The sequence below is a fragment of the Oncorhynchus kisutch genome, linkage group LG16, assembly GCF_002021735.2.
Source record: "Oncorhynchus kisutch isolate 150728-3 linkage group LG16, Okis_V2, whole genome shotgun sequence".
Taxonomy (NCBI): Eukaryota; Metazoa; Chordata; class Actinopteri; order Salmoniformes; family Salmonidae; genus Oncorhynchus; species Oncorhynchus kisutch.
In genome coordinates this window covers 18,574,363-18,594,441 of record NC_034189.2, presented here as the reverse complement: position 1 = coordinate 18,594,441, position 20,079 = coordinate 18,574,363, and the positions used below count along the sequence as shown (strand labels likewise).

Here is a 20,079-nt window from a genome sequence, read left to right as displayed (position 1 = left end):
TCTCTCCCTCCCTCATCTCTCTCTCTCCTCTCTCTGTCCCTCTCTCTCTCTCCTCTCTCTCTTCCTTCTCTCTCTCTCCCTTCTCTCTCTCTCTCCCTTCTTTCTCTCTCCCTTCTCTCTCTCTCCCTCCTCTCACTCTCTCTGTCTCTCTTTCCCTCCGTTCTCTTTCTCTTCTTCGAAGTGGTCTGCTCATAAAGTTCCAAAAATATTGTTACCTGTAAAATAACATGACCATTAACCACACAACCAGCAACTAGGAAACACTCCAAAAACCACCAGTATCAGACTGATGGACACAGTGACAGACCCAAAACATGGCCACTCCTCATCGTCTATAACTCTGCAGCTGAGTGAAGGTTTTTTTTCAGAGAACGAGTATAGAGTGTAACTTCCTTTTCAACATACCGGAAGTCTTTTCTAGAACCGCAGCCCTCATCAAATGATGTCTCTCTCTCTTCTCTGTGTGTTTTGGTGAGTCTAGCTATCCACCAGTCAGAGATAGATGAGGAGGACGTACAGCCAGAGGAAACAGACACAACTCCTAACAGAGATGTCTGGTGGTCCCCTCTCCTGCTTCTCCAAACAGGGAATACTCCTACTCTCTATCCTCCACTATGGTATGTTTTGTATGGATTATGGACTTTCTCCTGCTCATGTTTTTTACAGTATGTATAACATGTGTATGATAAAGTTATGAATGCAGTTAGCTTTCCCTAACTTCCTTGTTGGTTTTTGAATAGTGTGTGTTGAATGTGGAATGCCTTGTCAGTGATTGGTTGTACAACTCAAAACGTTTACTTTATTACTGTGTGATAACACCTCTGCCTATATTCAGATAAACATGTATGGTGTTTTTTAATGAAACACATTCGGGTCTGTGCTGGTGTGGTTGGGACAATAGCTTTTCAAATCAAATCAAATCTAAATGTATTTGTCACACGCGTCAAACACCTTAACGTGAAATGTTTATTTACAAGTGCTTAATCAACAATGCAGAGTTTTAAACAAATAAGTAAGACAATATTGGCTAAATAAACTAAAGGAAAAATCGTAACAAAATAAAATAACAATAACAAGGCTATATTCAAGGGTACCAAGTCAATGTGCAGGGGGAGTCAGTCAAGGTCATTTAGGTAATATGTACAATTGAAGTTGGAGGTTTACATACACTTATCTTGGAGTCATTAAAACTCGTTTTTCAACCACTCCACAAATTTATTGTTAACAAACTATAGTTTTGGCAAGTCGGTTAGGACATCTACTTTGTGCACAACACAAGTCATTTTTCCAAAAATTGTTTACAGACAGATTCAGTATCACAATTGCAGTGGGTCAGAAGTTTACATACACTAAGTTGACTGTGCCTTTAAACAGCTTGGAAAATTCCAGAAAAGGATGGCATGGCTTTAGAAGCTTCTGATAGGCTGAATGACATTATTTGAGTTAATTGGAGGTGTACCTGTGGATGTATTTCAAGGCCTACCTTCAAACTCAGTGCCTCTTTGGTTGACATCATGGGAAAATCAAAAGAAATCAGCCAAGACCTCAGAAGAACAATTGTAGACCTCCACAAGTCTGGTTCATCGTTGGGAGCAATTTCCAAACGCCTGAAGGTACCACATTCAGCTGTACAAACAATAGTACGCAAGTATAAACAACATGGGACCACGCAGCCGTCATACCGCTCAGGAAGGAGACGCATTCTGTCTCCTAGAGATTAACGTACTTTGGTGCAAAAAGTCCAAATCAATCCCAGAACAACAGCAAAGGACCTTGTGAAGATGTTGGAGGAAACGGGTACAAAAGTATCTATATCCACAGTAAAACGAGTCCTATATCGACATAACCTGAAAGGCCACTCAGCAAGGAAGAAGCCACTGCTCCAAAACTGCCATAAAAAAGCCAGACTACGGTTTGCAACTGCACATGGGGACAAAGATCGTACTTTTTGGAGAAATGTCTTCTGGTCTGATGAAACAAAAATAGATATGTTTGGCCATAATGACCATCGTTATGTTTGGAGGAAAAGGTGAGAGGCTTGCAAACCAAAGAACACCATCCCAACCATGAAGCACAGGGGTGGCAGCATCATGTTGTGGGGGTGCTTTGCAGGGGGGACTGGTGCACTTCACAAAATAGATGGCATCATGAGGAGGGGAAATTATGTGGATATATTAAAGCAACATGTCAAGACATCAGTCAGGAAGTTAAAGCTTGATCGCAAATGGATATTTCCAAACCACTGCAATGCACTTTTGATGACATTTTCCATCAGTACTCATTGGCGATGCATTGAGTTGAACGCTCATTCGGGTATTTCAGGCTGAATCTTTTTTTAAACAGCTGTATTAAATCATTACAAATTAACACAATTTTCTAAGTATAATATATAGCAGAATATCAAAAGTCTGGACGTGAAACAGTGCAAAACAGTGAAATCCAGATATGAAATGCTTTAGGGAAAAATAGTTTTAAAACCTAGCTATACTGAACCAACATATAAACACAACATGCAACAATTAAAACTATTTTATTGAGTAACAGTTCATTTAAGGTAATCAGTCAATTGAAATACATTTATTAGGCCCTAATCTATGGATTTCACATGGCTACAGATATGCATCTGTTGGTCATAGATCGCTTTTAAAAAAGTAGGGGCGTCGATTAAGAAACCAGTCAGTATTTGGTGTGACCAACCTTTGCCTCATGCAGCACGACACATCTTCTTCGCATAGAGTTAATCAGGCTGTTGATTGTGGCCTGTGGAATGTTGTCCCACTCCTCTTCAATGGCTGTGCGAAGTTGCTGGATATTGGAGAGAACTGGAGCACGTTGTCATACACGTTGATCTGGAGCATCCCAAACATGCTCATTGGGTGACATGTCTGGTGAGTATGCAGGCCATGGAAGAACTGAGACATTTTCAGCTTCCTGACTTGTGTACAGATCCTTGAGACATGGGACCGTTCATTATCATTCTGAAACATGATGTGATGGCGGCGGATAAATGGCATGACAATGGGCCTCAGGATCTCGTCACGGTATCTCTGTACATTTAAATTGCAATCGATAAAATGCCATTTTGGTCATTGTCCGTAGCTTATGCCTGCCTGCCTATACCATAACCATACCACCACCATGGAGCACTCTGTTCACAACGTTGATGTCAGCAAATAGCTCGCCCACACGACCACTCGTCTGTGATTTTATTGGCGGTTGGATGAACTGCCAAATTCTTTAAGACGATGTTGGAGGCGGCTTATGGTAGAGAAATTTACATTAAATTCTCTGGCAACAGCTCTGGTGGAGATTCTTGCAGTCAGCATGTCAATTGCACACTCCCTCAAAACATGAGACATGTGACATTGTGTGACAAAACTGCACATTTTAGTGTGGCCTTTTATTATCCCCAGTACAAGGTGCACCTGTGTAATGAGCATGCTGTTTAATCAGCTTCTTGATATGCCACACCTGTCAGGTGGATGGATTATCTTGGCTAAGGAGAAATTCTCACTAACAGGGATGTAAACAAATGTGTGCACAAAATTTGAGAGAAATAAGCTTTTTGTGCATATGGAAAATGTCTGGGATCTTTTATTTCAACTCATGAAGCATGGGACCAATACTTTACATGTTGCGTTTATATTTTTTTCCATTGTAAATATATTTTGAAAACCTGAAACAACTTTCTATTTTCTTGCTCCCTTTCTACAAAACGTACAAATGCGACCATTTTTACATATGTAGACACTGGTATTATGCTGGAGATGATGAAAATTAGGATTTTAAAAAGTGGTGGATTTGCCATTTAATATAAAATTTAAAAAACGAAATTATACTTTTTTCTTTAAAAAATCTACCCCTGAGACACCAAAAAAAAGCCTTTGGACATGATTCAGTTCCATTTATATGTTATTATAAATGTGGGCCTAAAGTTGATTATTTCTTGCCATGGAAATAGTGATTCAGATACAGATCACCTTCACACCTAAAAACTTCAAACACTTGTTCTCAGCACAGAAACTCTGTCAACAGGAAGTGGATTTCAGTTTCTTGTCACAATCACTCTCACACACATAGAGATGTATAGAGGACTCATAAGCCAGTTTTAGCATGGGCAGCGCCATTGAGGACTTTTACCATTTTGCAGTAGTCAACTGGGTGGGACTTCCTATGGGTTAAGGATAGATCATCAGGAGGGATCAGCCAATGAATTATACTCAAACATTCCATAACTGCAGGTGGCAGTACATTTTAAAATGTGTCTTTATACCTGTTCAAACACTCCAGGTGGCACTAAACACGCTTTCAGTTTATTTACCAACTCATAGAAGTAGTAGAAAAAGAAGATTGACGACTTCAAAATGGAGATGGCCTCAATGGCGCTGGCCGTGCACACACAGACGCCATAATGGAACGGATACAACGTTGCGATCTCTATACATCTCTATGCTCACACCTTAAAATGGAGCTACACCCCCTCACCCTAACCATTTCCTGCAATTGACGAAGATGTAACGCGTTTTCCAACCGGAAGAAAGCCAGCACTGCTCTGATCAACTTTCTCCATTCAAATCTTACCTTTCTATTAGAATTATTTCATAATACTGATGATGGATCAGCTCCTAGACAGATATTACCACCTACGGCAGCTAAAATTGAGGCGGCAAAGGTGTATTATAATGCTTACCCAATGAAAATGCACCCCCACAAAAAAAAAAAAATCCTGGGACACATACACGTTGAGAAAAAACATTACAAGAGGGGAATGCACAGCTAAATCTGATGAGTAAAGTATTTTGCTAAACTATTTTGAACTTGCATAAATGCTGCAATTAATAACAATGACTAACACAATTCCAGTTAAAATAGATTGTAAGAAATACGATAGCCTACCATTATTATTTTGAACCGAACTCCATTTGTTGCCACTATTATGTATCCCAGTGGTTTTTAAACTCTATTGACCAATGGACCCCCAAAAATGTGTGGTACAAAACTTGCGACCCTGCGTACGCACGTGTACACACCCGAACATGCGCTCACAGTCGCTGCACAAATAAATGTAGTCTGTCATTACAGCCATAAATGGTGATGCATTTTTTCAAAAGGCAGTAGACTACAGAAATACTGCAGTTTACACCTGCATTTGGAGATGAAAGTCATTCGTGTTAGCAGCCAATATCAACTAGGGATATCGGCTATCATGTCACTTCTCTGGCGTCCAGAGAAAGAAAAATCATACGGCCTGTAGCTGAGGTTGCAGGATCGGATGGAAAGCATATTCTGTCTGCACCTCCCCATCACTTTGGAGGGCAGCCTGCCTGCAGAGTGGTCGTCGCCAGTCGGGTATCCCTGTTCTTCCTCACAAATAACATAATACATTTAACAGAATATGTTTCATCCTCATCCCATAATATTGAAGGCAGTGCGATGTTACAGCTGCCTATCTTTAGACATCTAGCCAGTAGCCAGTCAAATACGCCTATATGAAAAATGAAAATGATCAATCAATTCTGGCAAAGATGAGACAGTAGTAGCTTGCTAAACAGTAATTTATACGAATGATAAACGTAGGTCTACTCTGTTTTTAACAGGCAAAACTGGTTTAAATTAAACCATTTTTTTCTGGTCACTAATCTGGATATGCGCGACCGACTTGGCGTGCCAATGCTGATCAGGTGTCATTGGTCAACAATCAAGACCTACAACTTTTTGGCTCTGAAGCATAGATAAGATTTGCGGGCAGTGGGTTCAGAAAAACAACAAATAGGCCTAATGTATACCATTTAAAAAAAATCATTTTCTGGGAAATTAAGACTGGAAGGACAAATGGGGATGTGCTCTGCATGAAATATAGTCAGACATATTACAGCAGTAGACCACAAGTAGCAACATATAACTATGTTGTTTGAACGTGAAATGTAGGTATTTCAATATGATTGAAATAGGCCTGTAGTAACGTTATACATTTTATATTTTTTATGCAGTCATATCGGTTTTCATTTGAAGCATGTTTTTATAGGTCTCTTGGTTGTATCAATTGCAAAGAAATTGGCAACTTTGTATTTGTAGTCAAGTTATTTGCGGTCAGAGACGGATAAACCACGTGATTCTATGTTTAGCGGAGACCTTCTGTATATAAACTGACACGAGAGGGCAAAACAGCATCTAACAACGCATTTAACTGTTCTACAGGTGGTCTGAGGCAGGCGTTAGCTTATGAGCGTTTTCAAGTGTAACGTTAATAGTGGTGATTTTGGGAAACAGCTCGGAGATTTAACGACGCTCCTACGAAGATTCTAACGATGAACTTAACCTTAAAATGGCTGTGTGGCGAGCAGAGCTCTATGTATAATGATGAGATGTTCATGTTGCCCTAACAATGAGAGTCTTCCCAAAGGCCGGAAGGCAGTCGACAAGTAAAAAAAAAACTGTTGCTGAGCTAGTGTATAGCAGGCAGCGAATTCCTCTATGACATGTCTGTAGAATGTTAAGTCTCGTATTGCCTGAGGTTAATGAAGCTACAGTAACAAGGTGATAATGGGGGATAGCGTGGTAGGCAGAGCTTGTCCCATGAATTAATCATAACAATTTAGGGTCAGCTGATTGATAACTGTGAAACAAACATTCTGCATAATATAGAGAATCTTGAGAACTATTTATTGATCAGCGTTTTTATATGCTCGAAAAATTATCAGATACATCAAAGCGAACCAGAGAAGACCTTTCCTCGAGCTCTGCTATGTCAACAGAACATAGAGCATTGCTTATAAGCATGAGCGACCATTTAAAAAAGCTGGGGAGTTTGAGGCCTTAAAAACAGGAATGGATTACAGTAATAAAATGATGGAAGAAATACAAGCGAAAAATAAGATATTGAAAACTACCGTGGGCTCCCTAAAAGACACTGCAGAGAGGCTACGGTATGATAATAAAACAATGAAATCAGAATTACTTGATCTAAATCAAATCAAATTTATTTATATAGCCCTTCGTACATCAGCTGATATCTCAAAGTGCTGTACAGAAACCCAGCCTAAAACCCCAAACAGCAAGCAATGCAGGTGTAGAAGCACGGTGGCTAGGAAAAACTCCCTAGAAAGGCCAATACCTAGGAAGAAACCTAGAGAGGAACCAGGCTATGTGGGGTGGCCAGTCCTCTTCTGGCTGTGCCGGGTGGAGATTATAACAGAACATGGCCAAGATGTTCAAATGTTCATAAATGACCAGCATGGTCGAATAATAATAAGGCAGAACAGCTGAAACTGGAGCAGCAGCACAGTCAGGTGGAAGTTGAAACTGAAGCAGCAGCATGGCCAGGTGGACTGGGGACAGCAAGGAGTCATCATGTCAGGTAGTCCTGGGGCATGGTCCTAGAGCTCAGGTCAGTTGAAACTGGAACAGCAGCATGGCCAGGTGGACTGGGGACAGCAAGGAGTCATCATGTCAGGTAGTCCTGGGGCATGGTCCTAGGGCTCAGGTCCTCCGAGAGAGAGAAAGAAAGAGAGAAGGAGAGAATTAGAGAACGCACACTTAGATTCACACAGGACACCGAATAGGACAGGAGAAGTACTCCAGATATAACAAACTGACCCCAGCCCCCCGACACAAACTACTGCAGCATAAATACTGGAGGCTGAGACAGGAGGGGTCAGGAGACACTGTGGCCCCATCCGAGGACACCCCCGGAGAGGGCCAAACAGGAAGGATATAACCCCACCCACTTTGCCAGAGCACAGCCCCCACACCACTAGAGGGATATCTTCAACCACCAACTTACCATCCTGAGACAAGGCTGAGTATAGCCCACAAAGATCTCCGCCACGGCACAACCCAAGGGGGGGGCGCCAACCCAGACAGGATGACCACAACAGTGAATCAACCCACTCAGGTGACGCACCCCCTCCAGGGACGGCATGAGAGAGCCCCAGCAAGCCAGTGACTCAGCCCCTGTAATAGGGTTAGAGGCAGAGAATCCCAGTGGAAAGAGGGGAACCGGCCAGGCAGAGACAGCAAGGGCGGTTCGTTGCTCCAGAGCCTTTCCGTTCACCTTCCCACTCCTGGGCCAGACTACACTCAATCATATGACCCACTGAAGAGATGAGTCTTCAGTAAAGACTTAAAGGTTGAGACCGAGTTTGCGTCTCTGACATGGGTAGGCAGACCGTTCCATAAAAATGGAGCTCTATAGGAGAAAGCCCTGCCTCCAGCTGTTTGCTTAGAAATTCTAGGGACAATTAGGAGGCCTGCGTCTTGTGACCGTAGCGTACGTGTAGGTATGTACGGCAGGACCAAATCAGAGAGATAGGTAGGAGCAAGCCCATGTAATGCTTTGTAGGTTAGTAGTAAAACCTTGAAATCAGCCCTTGCTTTGACAGGAAGCCAGTGTAGAGAGGCCAGCACTGGAGTAATATGATCAAACTTTTTGGTTCTAGTCAGGATTCTAGCAGCCGTATTTAGCACTAACTGAAGTTTATTTAGTGCTTTATCCGGGTAGCCGGAAAATAGAGCATTGCAGTAGTCTAACCTAGAAGTGACAAAAGCATGGATTAATTTTTCTGCATCATTTTTGGACAGAAAGTTTCTGATTTTTGCAATGTTACGTAGATGGAAAAAAGCTGTCCTCGAAATGGTCTTGATATGTTCTTCAAAAGAGAGATTCTAAAGTGCAGAAGTATGAAGAATAATATTGTTATAATGGGAATAAAGGAGGATGGAAACGAAAACCATCAGTCAACGGAGGAAAAAGTCAAGGACTGTTCGAATACCCATACTAACATACTGTACACCACATACTTAATGAGTATATACTACATACTAAAAGTTCATTTCAGTATACTGTAAATGAACGGTATCATTTCAGTTGCATGTACTAGAGCGGAAGTTGATGCTGTTGCTATGCAACCTCTTGCTAGCTTGTTAGCATAATAAATTACCAGCTAAACATTTTACGATTTTCGGGGGGGGGGGGGGGGGGGGTCGTAAATTCAATATGCAGTGCCAGAGTGCGCTCTGGGCATTCGTAAATCCAGAACGTTGTCAGATTGTAAATTCAAAGCGTTTCACTCTCGGAGTGTTCAGAGCGCACACTGGACACTCTGGCCGAGGAGTAGGATGGCAGTCAAGCACCCAAGCTAATTGGCTTATGTTGGCTCGCTACTTCCAGACACAAATGAGAGAACACCTCACTCTGACCATTTTACTCGCCATAGCAGCGCTGGTTAGGCTGTTTCCATGTTATCCAGAGCTTTGGTGACTGTAACTGTGCTGCTGGAAACAATTTATTGTGCTTTTTTTGCCCATGTTTGCTGACAGCGGCCATATTCAACGGTGTAAGAGAGTTCTCTGAAATCGAAGTAGATTAACCAGAATTAACAGTGTCCATTGAACAGCCAGAATTAACAGTGTCCATTGAACAGCCAGAATTAACAGTGTCCATTGAACAGCCAGAATTAACAATATCCATTGAAACGCACAATGATTATACCACTTAGCTAAGAAGGATGTGAATAATCAAGTCAATAAACGTTGGTTAGTTAATTAGATAGCAGATAGTATATACTACCTGGCGAGTTCGATGTTTTAGTATCCAACTAACGTTAGGTAACTAGCTAACATACCGGTACATACTGCTGTAATGCTATGCGGTTCGCAAGGATAGCGTAGCTAACAAATTGTCAGCCAACATAACATGTAAGGTAACTTATTTGAAAAGTTATTACTTTATTACATTGCTCAACTAGCCACGCCCATTTTCTGAAGAATTGCATTATGGGCCCTAAAAGTATGAAAAGAGTACAACATCCGGGAACTTTTGGCATATTAACTATATCCATACTATGACCCATAAGCATACTATATACTCAATTCACGTCACAAATAGTACAGTTAGTGCAGTTAGTATGAGTATTCAAACACAGCTAAGGTGTACATGAAACGTTATCTCAAGATGACAGACGAACAGTTAGATACAATTGTTTTTCAAAGGGCTCACCATTTTGGCGACAGAGGGGAGGGAAGTCCCCGTCCTATCATAGCTATGCTAACTCACTACAAAATGAAAATTGCCTTGTTACAACAGGGTAGGGAACTAAAGAACACCCCGTTCTTTATTAACAATTTCCCCATGAAATAGAGGAGAGACGATGTGACCTGTATCCCACTTTCAAAAGGATCCGAGCAGAGAAGCAGAATGTTCGTCTAGTGGTCAATAAATTGTATCTAAACAACCAAATGGGCTCGAAGATTACAACGTGGCTGTGAGTGATGGCGACCTCCTGCTGAAGTAGTCCCGATACACATTTGCACGGCATTACACAGTACAATTATGGATTCGTTTGTTATTTACAAAACATTTTTTTAGCATGATGGACTCTTTAAAAATATATATGCAGTATGGAACCGTGGACTATGTGGACTTAAAATAAGGTTGAACTCAGTGGCAATTTTAGCATGTAAATCTTGGTCGGGCAAACACACAAAAAAACTAAAATTGTATGCATGCCAGCAAAGCCACTACACTACACTACACAACACAACACAACACATTAATTGCACTATAACGTGACAAACGGTGCCCACAAACTGTTAGGGCCTACATTAACCTGTCCCAACTGCAAAACCTTCTTTTCAGCACCATGGTGTCACGTTGTGTGAAAGATCAGGACACAGGCGAAGGAATGCGTAATAGCGTTTTTTATTCACCCAAATTACAGCGTGTCTTGTAAAGGCACGGGGAGAAAGACCAAACAAACATGTATACAGAACACAGGGTTGAAACCCAAACAAAAGAGCGAGGAGTACCTTGAATTAATACACGGGGCGAGACCCGTAATACATACATGGAACGAGACCCAAAAACACAAGCGCACAATGATACACCACGGACGAGACCCGTAATCATATATGCACATCCAAACCGCACAAAAGCCAAAACAACACAGCACAGGTACTCACAGGCACAACGGACATTGGAACATTAATTGACAGCCCCAATGGTGAACCAAAGGGCACATTTATACAAATGTAAATCAGTCAGGAAAAGGGGACCAGGTGTGCATATTGACACAGTTCAGTTCCTAGAGGCCGGTGAGGTAGACCTCCGAACGTGGTGCGCGGAAAGAGCAGCAGTACCAGAGGGATCTGTGACAGAATAATCAACCATTAAGGGAGACAGCGGGAATGGCCCTTCTTACGCCGCCACAACTGGTCTGTCCGACGCCGCCTGAACTGGTCTGTCCAAAGCCGCAGCAACTTCCACAGCTGCAATGGGTCCTGATCGACCCACACTGGTGCGTCGGGGAGGGGGAGGGGGATACTGTCACGGATCCCTCCGCTACTGTTGCTTTTTCCATGCACCAGGTTTGGAGGTCTAAGTCACTGGCCTCTAGGAACTGAACTGTGACATTACGCACACCTGGTCCCCATTTCATCACTGATTTATTGTTCCAATGTCCGTTGGTCGTGTGAGCAACCTGTGCCTTGTTGTTTTGGCTTTCGTGGCGCTTGTATTGTGCAGATGTTTTCGGGTCTACATTGAATAACAATGTACTCCTCGCTCTTGTGTTTGGGTCTCAACCCTGTGTTTTGTATACATGTTTGTTTGGTCTTCGTCCCCGTGCCTTTACATGGCACTCTGTAATTTGGGTGTATTAAAAACCCCTATTACGCATTCCTGAGCCTGTCCCCCGGTCCTTTATACCAACGTGACACATGGAGTGAATCCTTACCACTGCTACACCTGGCTATCAATAAAGCCTGATCTGGCAGCAAAACAGTTCATTCTGAATTCCTTAAACAACTCTTGAACTCATTCAAGACTGTTGGAAAAGCATTCCTCATGAAGCTGGTTGAGAGAATGCCAAGAGTGTGCAAAGCTGTCATCAAGGCAATGGGTGGCTACTTTGAAGAATCTCAAATATAAAATATTTTTTGATTTGTGTAACACTTTCTTGGTTACTACATGATTCCATATGTGTTATTTCATAATATTGATGTCTTCACCATTATTCTGCAATGTAGAAAACAGTACAAATAATGAAAAACCCTTGAATGAGTAGGTGTGTCCAAACGTTTGACTGGTACTGATATAATAATATCATTGATACATTACTGATATAATAATATTATATATATATATATATATATATATATATATACGTATATAGTAAGATAGTTGAAAAGGTTTCAAGTGGTCTTCAATGGACAAATAAATGGTGCACCGAAAGGAAATTCATTATTGAGGACAGAAGAATGGTTAGGATAAATAATACATTGGAACACAGTTTCATGTCTTAGCCTGGTTTGTTTTTGGTATTTGATCCCTCGCTGAAAGAACAGGTGCAAACTATTCCTCTCTGTTTAGGGATCTGGGCTGAAGTCCCTCCGAAGGACCTGTATGGATTGAGGGGGGGTTCGGTGTGCCTGGCTGTAGCAGAACCACCGCAGGAGCTTGGAAGACAAAGTTGGAAGGTCAATAGTACCATAATAGTTTCTGACAGAAAGGTCTCTCCTAAATACCAGGAGAAAGTGGAGTATAATCCATTGAACCACTCTCTGTGCATTAAGAATCTGAGTGAAAAAGACAGAGGAACTTACATTGCAACCTATGAGAAAAATTGGGAAGAGTTGACTACTACATACAGACTAACAGTACAGGGTGAGTTTGCTGCACTAAAGTCCATGATAGGCAGTTATCAGCTTTTTTCTCATAGTTTGATTTAATTGTCTATGACTGTAGTGTTATTGCTAACATTTTACATTTAATCATTTGTTAGACGTTGGAGAATGATTTTACAACTCTCTTTTTCTCTCTCCTGGTTGATCAGAGCCTATATCCAAGGTGGTGATCCAGAAGGAGATCACGCTATTGGCCAACCAGTCCTGTTCAGTGTGGCTGATGTGCAACGTGTCAGTCTGCTCCAACATCTCCTACACCTGGGAGAGAGGGAATGAAACATACAGGGACGACGAGCAGATACACTTCTTTCTGTTACCAGCAGACGGAGACATCAGTGTAACCTGCACTGCCTCCAACACAGTCAGTGAGAAATCTGCCTCTACAACAGTAAAGTGTAGTAATGACACAACCATCCCAGGTAACTAGATACAGTGCCTTGCGAAAGTATTCGGCCCCCTTGAACTTTGCACGCCCAATTTTTCAGTTTTTGATTTGTTAAAAAAGTTTGAAATATCCAATAAATGTCGTTCCACTTCATGATTGTGTCCCACTTGTTGTTGATTCTTCACAAAAAAATACAGTTTTATATCTTTATGTTTGAATCCTGAAATTTGGCAAAAGGTCGCAAAGTTCAAGGGGGCCGAATACTTTCACAAGGCACTGTATAATAATAATCCACTCCATACACTTTTCAGTGTGCTGATAAGCTTATCTTATCAAATATAATGTAATATTCTCTTAATATTCTGTTAGACATGTTTTAGAGCTTAATATACAGTCACCTCCAAAAGTATTGGTTCCCTTGATAAAGATGATAAATACTGAGCATATGGTGTATGCTCAAAAAAAACACAAAGGCTCAGAGAAAGAGATTTTGTTTAACAATGAATAATTTATTTTCTCTAAAAGATACTGTAGGTGCCAACATTTTTTCAATACTCCTGCACCCTCCTTTGCGATGATGTAATGTTGCCTACCCTTACCACCTGGGGTCGGCCTATCAGGAAGTCCATATTCCAGTTGCAGAGGGAGGTTAAGTTCCAGGGTCAAAAGTTCTGTGATGATCTTGGAGGGGACTATGGTGTGAACAACATTCTCACATAGGTATTTGTTTTATCTACAGTACCAGCCAAAAGTTTGGACACACCTACTCATTCAAGGTTTTTTCTTTATTTTTACTATTTTCTACATTGTAGAATAACAGTGAAGACATAAAAACTATGAAATAACACATATGGAATCATGTAGTAACCAAAAAAGTGGTACTCACAGGCACAACGGACACTGGTGCACAGAAAGGAAATGAATTATTGAGGACAGAAGAAATAAGTAAAATAACGGTTAGGAGAAATAGTACATTGGAACACAGTTTCATGTCTTAGCCTGGTTTGTTTTTGGTGTTTTATCCCTCGCTGAAAAAACAGGTGTGAACTTTTTTCTGGTACTTTAGGTGTTATTTTTTATTTTACCTTTATTTAACGAGGCAAATCCGTTAAGAACAAATTCTTATTTACAATGACAGTCTAGGAACAGTGGGTTACCTGCCTTGTTCAGGGGCAGAATTACAGATTTTTACATTTTCAGCTCGGGGATTCGATCTAGCAACCTTTCTGTTACTGGCCAACGCACTAATCACTAGGCGACCTGCCGTAGGTGAGAGAAGTACGGAGTGCAATTGAGAATGCATCATCTATGGATCTGTTGGGGCGGTATTCAAATTGGAGTGGGTCTAGGGTGTCAGGGATGATGGAGTTGATGTGTGCCATAGCCAGCCTTTCATAGTACTTCATGATTAAAACCTGGTTGCCTCTGCCAGGACATGTACCACAAAATCAACATTTTGCAATGGCCATCTCAGTCTCGGAACCCCATTGAAAACCTGTGGTTTGAATTGAATAGGACGGTCCATAGGCGCAGACGAAGGATATCAAGAATCTGAGGGCTCCCAAGTGGCGCAGCAGTCTAAGGCACCGCAGTGCTTGAGGCGTCACTACAGATCCGGTTAGATCCCGGGCTAGGTCGCAGCCGACCGGGAGACCCATGAGGCGATGCACAATTGGCCCAGCGTTGTCCGGGTTAGGGGATGTCCTTGTCCCATCGCGCTCTAGCAACTCCTGTGGTGGGCCGGGTGCATAAACGCTGACACGGTTCGCCAGTTGTACAGTGTTTCCTCTGACACATTGGTGCGGCTGGCTTCCGGGTTAAGCGGGCAAGTGTGTCAAGAAGCAGTGCGGCTTGGCAGGGTTGTCTTTTGGAGGACGCGTGGCTCTCAACCTTCGCTTCTCCCGAGTCCGCACGGGAGTTGCAGTGATGGGACTAGACTGTAACTACCAATTGGATATCATGAAATTGGGGAGAATTTTGTTTTTGTTTTATTAAAAAAGGCTCAGTGTCGTTATCTTCGCAAGGGAAGGGTGCTGGAGTATTTAAAACAGGGATGTCGATCATTTTGACACCTATCTTTTTGAGAAGAAAATGTTTACTGAGCAAATGTGTTAGTATAAAATAATATAATTTCCCAAATAGTTTTGAGCATACAATATAGCTCAGTATTTGAATGATTCATTTCATAGTCTTTTTTGCTCATCTTTATCAAGAGTTCAAATCATTTTGGTGGTGACTGTAGTTATACTCTATGGTCTAATAGAATAACATTGATATGGGTGTTGTTATTGACAGGGCTGGTGTGGTGTATCATCTGCATTGTAGTGGTGTTGATCCTCATTGTAGCGGTGGCAGTGTATTGCTGCAGGGGCCACTGTAACACGGGTATGTACTGCACAGGCCCCTCAACTTTATGAACTAACATTTCAGATGGCTCTGCAAGTATTCTGAGGATGATTATGATGTTGCATAATTAGAGACTTTTGGCCTTGGAATATTAAGGAAATTGGAAAAAGAGAGAGGAGCCTCATAAGTGTCTCATTTATCCTGTTTATGTTTGTGGATATCCTGTTTAGTATCGATCTGATTGGTTGATATTTTGTTCTTGTCAGACACAGTATATCAAAATGACAAGACAATATATGCGGATGTTATGGGCAGTACAATAAATAAAGATGTAAGTATGAATTGCCGTTATGTATCTGAATTTGTGTAAACCCATGTATGTGTAGCCAACTGTAATTTCTGTTGCTGTGTATTTTCTGCACATGTGCAGTATTTTGATGTTTTGTGCAGTGTTCATCCATTGTGTTTATGGGTTTATGTACCTATTTCTGTTTTTATTCCAGACAAGAGGGACAGTGGATGATCTGGTTGAACCAAGACTGAACAAGGTGAGAGCGAGACATGAATGGTCATATCTGATATCTTTGAGCAAAAATCTAACAAAACAGTCTATGAGGGAATGGCAGACCATGTAGTCTACTTTGGAAATGGTCTACCTTTCATGATGCTGAAACAGTTTCTTCTTGGTTGTCTGTCACATTTAGCCGCAGACTCTGTACGACAAGATCAAAGTTGGACACCCAAAAGCGCCCTCTTCTGCCTACCAGGAAGTACTTGTGAGCTGAGCAGGATGTGTTCATAGGAAGGGCCTTATATCTCTGCATCATCTGCATCCAAGGCTACAGTCTGTAGATGGATGTTACTGTTAACTTTTATCACGACTTGCACATTTCAGACATTTGCTGCTTATTTTTTTCATGATTGCAATCTTCTCCCTTTATTATTCCTCATATACAGTGGGGCAAGAAAGTATTTAGTCAGCCACCAATTGTGCAAGTTCTCCCACTTAAAAAGATGAGAGAGGCCTGTAATTTTCATCATAGGTACACTTCAACTATGACAGACAAAATGAGTAAAAAAATCCAGAAAATCACATTGTAGGATTTTTTATGAATTAATTTGTAAAATATGGTGGAGAATAAGTATTCGGTCAATAACAAAAGTTTATCTCAATACTTTGTTATATACCCTTTGTTGGCAATGACAGAGGTCAAACGTTTTCTGTAAGTCTTCACAAGGTTTTCACACACTGTTGCTGGTATTTTGGCCCATTCCTCCATGCAGATCTCCTCTAGAGCAGTGATGTTTTGGGGCTGTTGCTGGGCAACACGGACTTTCAACTCCCTCCAAAGATTTTCAATGGAAATAAGATCTGGAGACTGGCTAGGCCACTCCAGGACCTTGAAATGCTTCTTACAAAACCACTCCTTCGTTGCCCGGGCGGTGTGTTTGGGATCATCGTCATGCTGAAAGACCCAGCCACGTTTCATCTTCAATGCCCTTGCTGATGGAAGGAGGTTTTTACTCAAAATCTCACGATACATGGCCCCAATCACTCTTTCCTTTATACGGATCAGTCGTCATGGTCCCTTTGCAGAACAACAGCCCCAAAGCATGATGTTTCCACCCCCATGCTTCACAGTAGGTATGGTGTTCTTTGGATGCAACTCTGCATTCTTTGTCCTCCAAACACGACGAGTTGAGTTTTTACCAAAAAGTTATATTTTGGTTTCATCTGACCATATGACATTCTCCCAATCTTCTTCTGGATCATCCAAATTCTCTCTAGCAAACTTTATTCTCTCTGCTATAATTCTGACATTTCACATTCTTAAAATAAAGTGGCGATCCTAACTGACCTAAGACAGGGAATTTTTAGTTGGATTAAATGTCAGGAATTGTGAAAAACTAAGGTGTATGTAACCTTCCGACTTCAACTGTATCTCCTGTAGGCCACCATCAGGCAGCCAGGAGACAGACAGCAGCACTGACCCCCAGGACTGCAGCCACATCTGTACTGACCCCCTGTACAGGAGAGGGAGGGTCAAAGGTCAGGCTCAGGTCAGGGGTTGTGATCTGGTGTAACAGGGAAACACTGAGGGAGAATTGTTTTTATTTTACCTTTATTTGTATAGGTTTTTCTCTTTTCCAAGAGGGACCTGGTCCAATAGCAGCTGAGGGAACAACTTTTCAGACAAAACAACTAACATACACTAACACAACATTAACTATAAACACACATACAGTACAACAAAAACATTGTACATTTAAAAACACAAACGTCTTGACTAAAAACAGCTGGTCTAAAAACAATTACACTCTTCTATGATATATACATCGATCAAGTGTTTAAACTCCACCAACGAAACTAGATCATTACATTTTAAAATGTTCATGACAGAATTCCAGGACCACAGAGCTAAGTAACTAAAACTATTTCTACCATGTCCTGTTCTAATTTTGATATTGATATTTATTTACTGACCTGACTAAAAAAAGAACAGAGATAAAATTGAATAATTATAGAGACACATTTTATTCATACTAAATGTATACATAACATTGCATTTCTGATTTACTGAACAATAATTGTTGTCTGAGAAAAATAAATGCTGTTTAAAACTTGAAATAATATAATTTAAAGTACATTTTGTGTCATACTTACTTCTCAGTAGTCACTGGGCCTGTTGTTGAGGAAGCTGGAGAGGGAGGGGTCAGGTTGTTGGTGAACAGGTCAATGTCAAAGTAATGACACAACCTCTTGTGAGGACAGAACACTAAAGCCCTGTATCCTGTCACCTGAATTAATGAATTCATTCATTAAGAAGCTAGCTGCTTTTAGCAACACTAGTAGCCTATTTACACAATAGCATTGCTATTAGCTTGCAAAAAAACAGAATAGTCCGCCGAAAGCCAGAAGTGAAATACAATTACATTTCAACTTTCTCTTCCAACCATAGGGTTGGTCCTTACGCAGGGGGAAATTTAGAAAAAACATCTAATAGAACATCAATTAAACAGACTTTCCAAACGTGGGTCTGTTCTACCCCTCGTACCCCTGCACATCGACTCAGTACTGGTACTCCCTGTATATAGCCATGTTATTACCTCGTACCCCTGCACCGACTCAGTACTGGTACTCCCTGTATATAGCCATGTTATTACCTCGTACCCCTGCACCGACTCAGTACTGGTACTTCCTGTATATAGCCATGTTATTACCTCGTACCCCTGCACCGACTCAGTGCTGGTACTCCCTGTATATAGCCATGTTATTACCTCGTACCCCTGCACATCGACTCAGTGCTGGTACTCCCTGTATATAGCCATGTTATTACCTCGTACCCCTGCACATCGACTCAGTGCTGGTACTCCCTGTATATAGCCATGTTATTACCTCGTACCCCTGCACATCGACTCAGTACTGGTACTCCCTGTATATAGCCATGTTATTACCTCGTACCCCTGCACCGACTCAGTACTGGTACTCCCTGTATATAGCCATGTTATTACCTCGTACCCCTGCACCGACTCAGTACTGGTACTCCCTGTATATAGCCATGTTATTACCTCGTACCCCTGCACATCGACTCAGTACTGGTACTCCCTGTATATAGCCATGTTATTACCTCGTACCCCTGCACATCGACTCAGTACTGGTACTCCCTGTATATAGCCATGTTATTACCTCGTACCCCTGCACCGACTCAGTACTGGTACTCCCTGTATTTAGCCATGTTATTACCTCGTAACCCTGCACATCGACTCAGTACTGGTACTTCCTGTATATAGCCATGTTATTACCTCGTATCCCTGCACATCGACTCAGTACTGGTACTCCCTGTATATAGCCATGTTATTACCTCGTATCCCTGCACATCGACTCAGTACTGGTACTCCCTGTATATAGCCATGTTATTACCTCGTACCCCTGCACCGACTCAGTACTGGTACTCCCTGTATTTAGCCATGTTATTACCTCGTAACCCTGCACATCGACTCAGTACTGGTACTTCCTGTATATAGCCATGTTATTACCTCGTATCCCTGCACATCGACTCAGTACTGGTACTCCCTGTATATAGCCATGTTATTACCTCGTATCCCTGCACATCGACTCAGTACTGGTACTCCCTGTATATAGCCATGTTATTACCTCGTACCCCTGCACCGACTCAGTACTGGTACTTCCTGTATATAGCCATGTTATTACCTCGTACCCCTGCACCGACTCAGTACTGGTACTCCCTGTATATAGCCATGTTATTACCTCGTACCCCTGCACCGACTCAGTACTGGTACTTCCTGTATATAGCCATGTTATTACCTCGTACCCCTGCACCGACTCAGTACTGGTACTTCCTGTATATAGCCATGTTATTACCTCGTACCCCTGCACATCGACTCAGTGCTGGTACTCCCTGTATATAGCCATGTTATTACCTCGTACCCCTGCACCGACTCAGTACTGGTACTTCCTGTATATAGCCATGTTATTACCTCGTACCCCTGCACCGACTCAGTACTGGTACTCCCTGTATATAGCCATGTTATTACCTCGTACCCCTGCACCGACTCAGTACTGGTACTTCCTGTATATAGCCATGTTATTACCTCGTACCCCTGCACCGACTCAGTACTGGTACTTCCTGTATATAGCCATGGTA

General features: G+C 41.8%; 1 protein-coding gene across 4 annotated transcripts; it reads left to right on the top strand.

Annotated features, from left to right (window-relative positions):
- The first annotated feature begins 452 nt into the window (after positions 1-452).
- Positions 453-18,058, top strand: LOC109906437 (SLAM family member 8). 4 transcript variants are annotated; one of them, XM_020504141.2, is made up of 8 exons: positions 455-617; positions 12,368-12,661; positions 12,831-13,100; positions 15,362-15,451; positions 15,685-15,743; positions 15,916-15,960; positions 16,117-16,188; positions 17,365-18,058. In XM_020504141.2, exons 1-8 carry the CDS (start codon positions 503-505, stop codon positions 17,401-17,403), a joined length of 984 nt encoding a protein of 327 aa, XP_020359730.1. In that variant the 5' UTR covers positions 455-502; the 3' UTR covers positions 17,404-18,058. The 4 variants fall into 4 exon arrangements, 3 of the variants coding, with proteins under 3 accessions (XP_031647795.1, XP_020359730.1, XP_020359729.1); XM_020504140.2 differs by having other exon boundaries at positions 457-617; positions 15,679-15,743; XR_004203367.1 differs by having other exon boundaries at positions 491-617; positions 12,831-13,042; positions 15,679-15,743; positions 16,117-18,058.
- Positions 18,059-20,079: the final 2,021 nt, after the last annotated feature.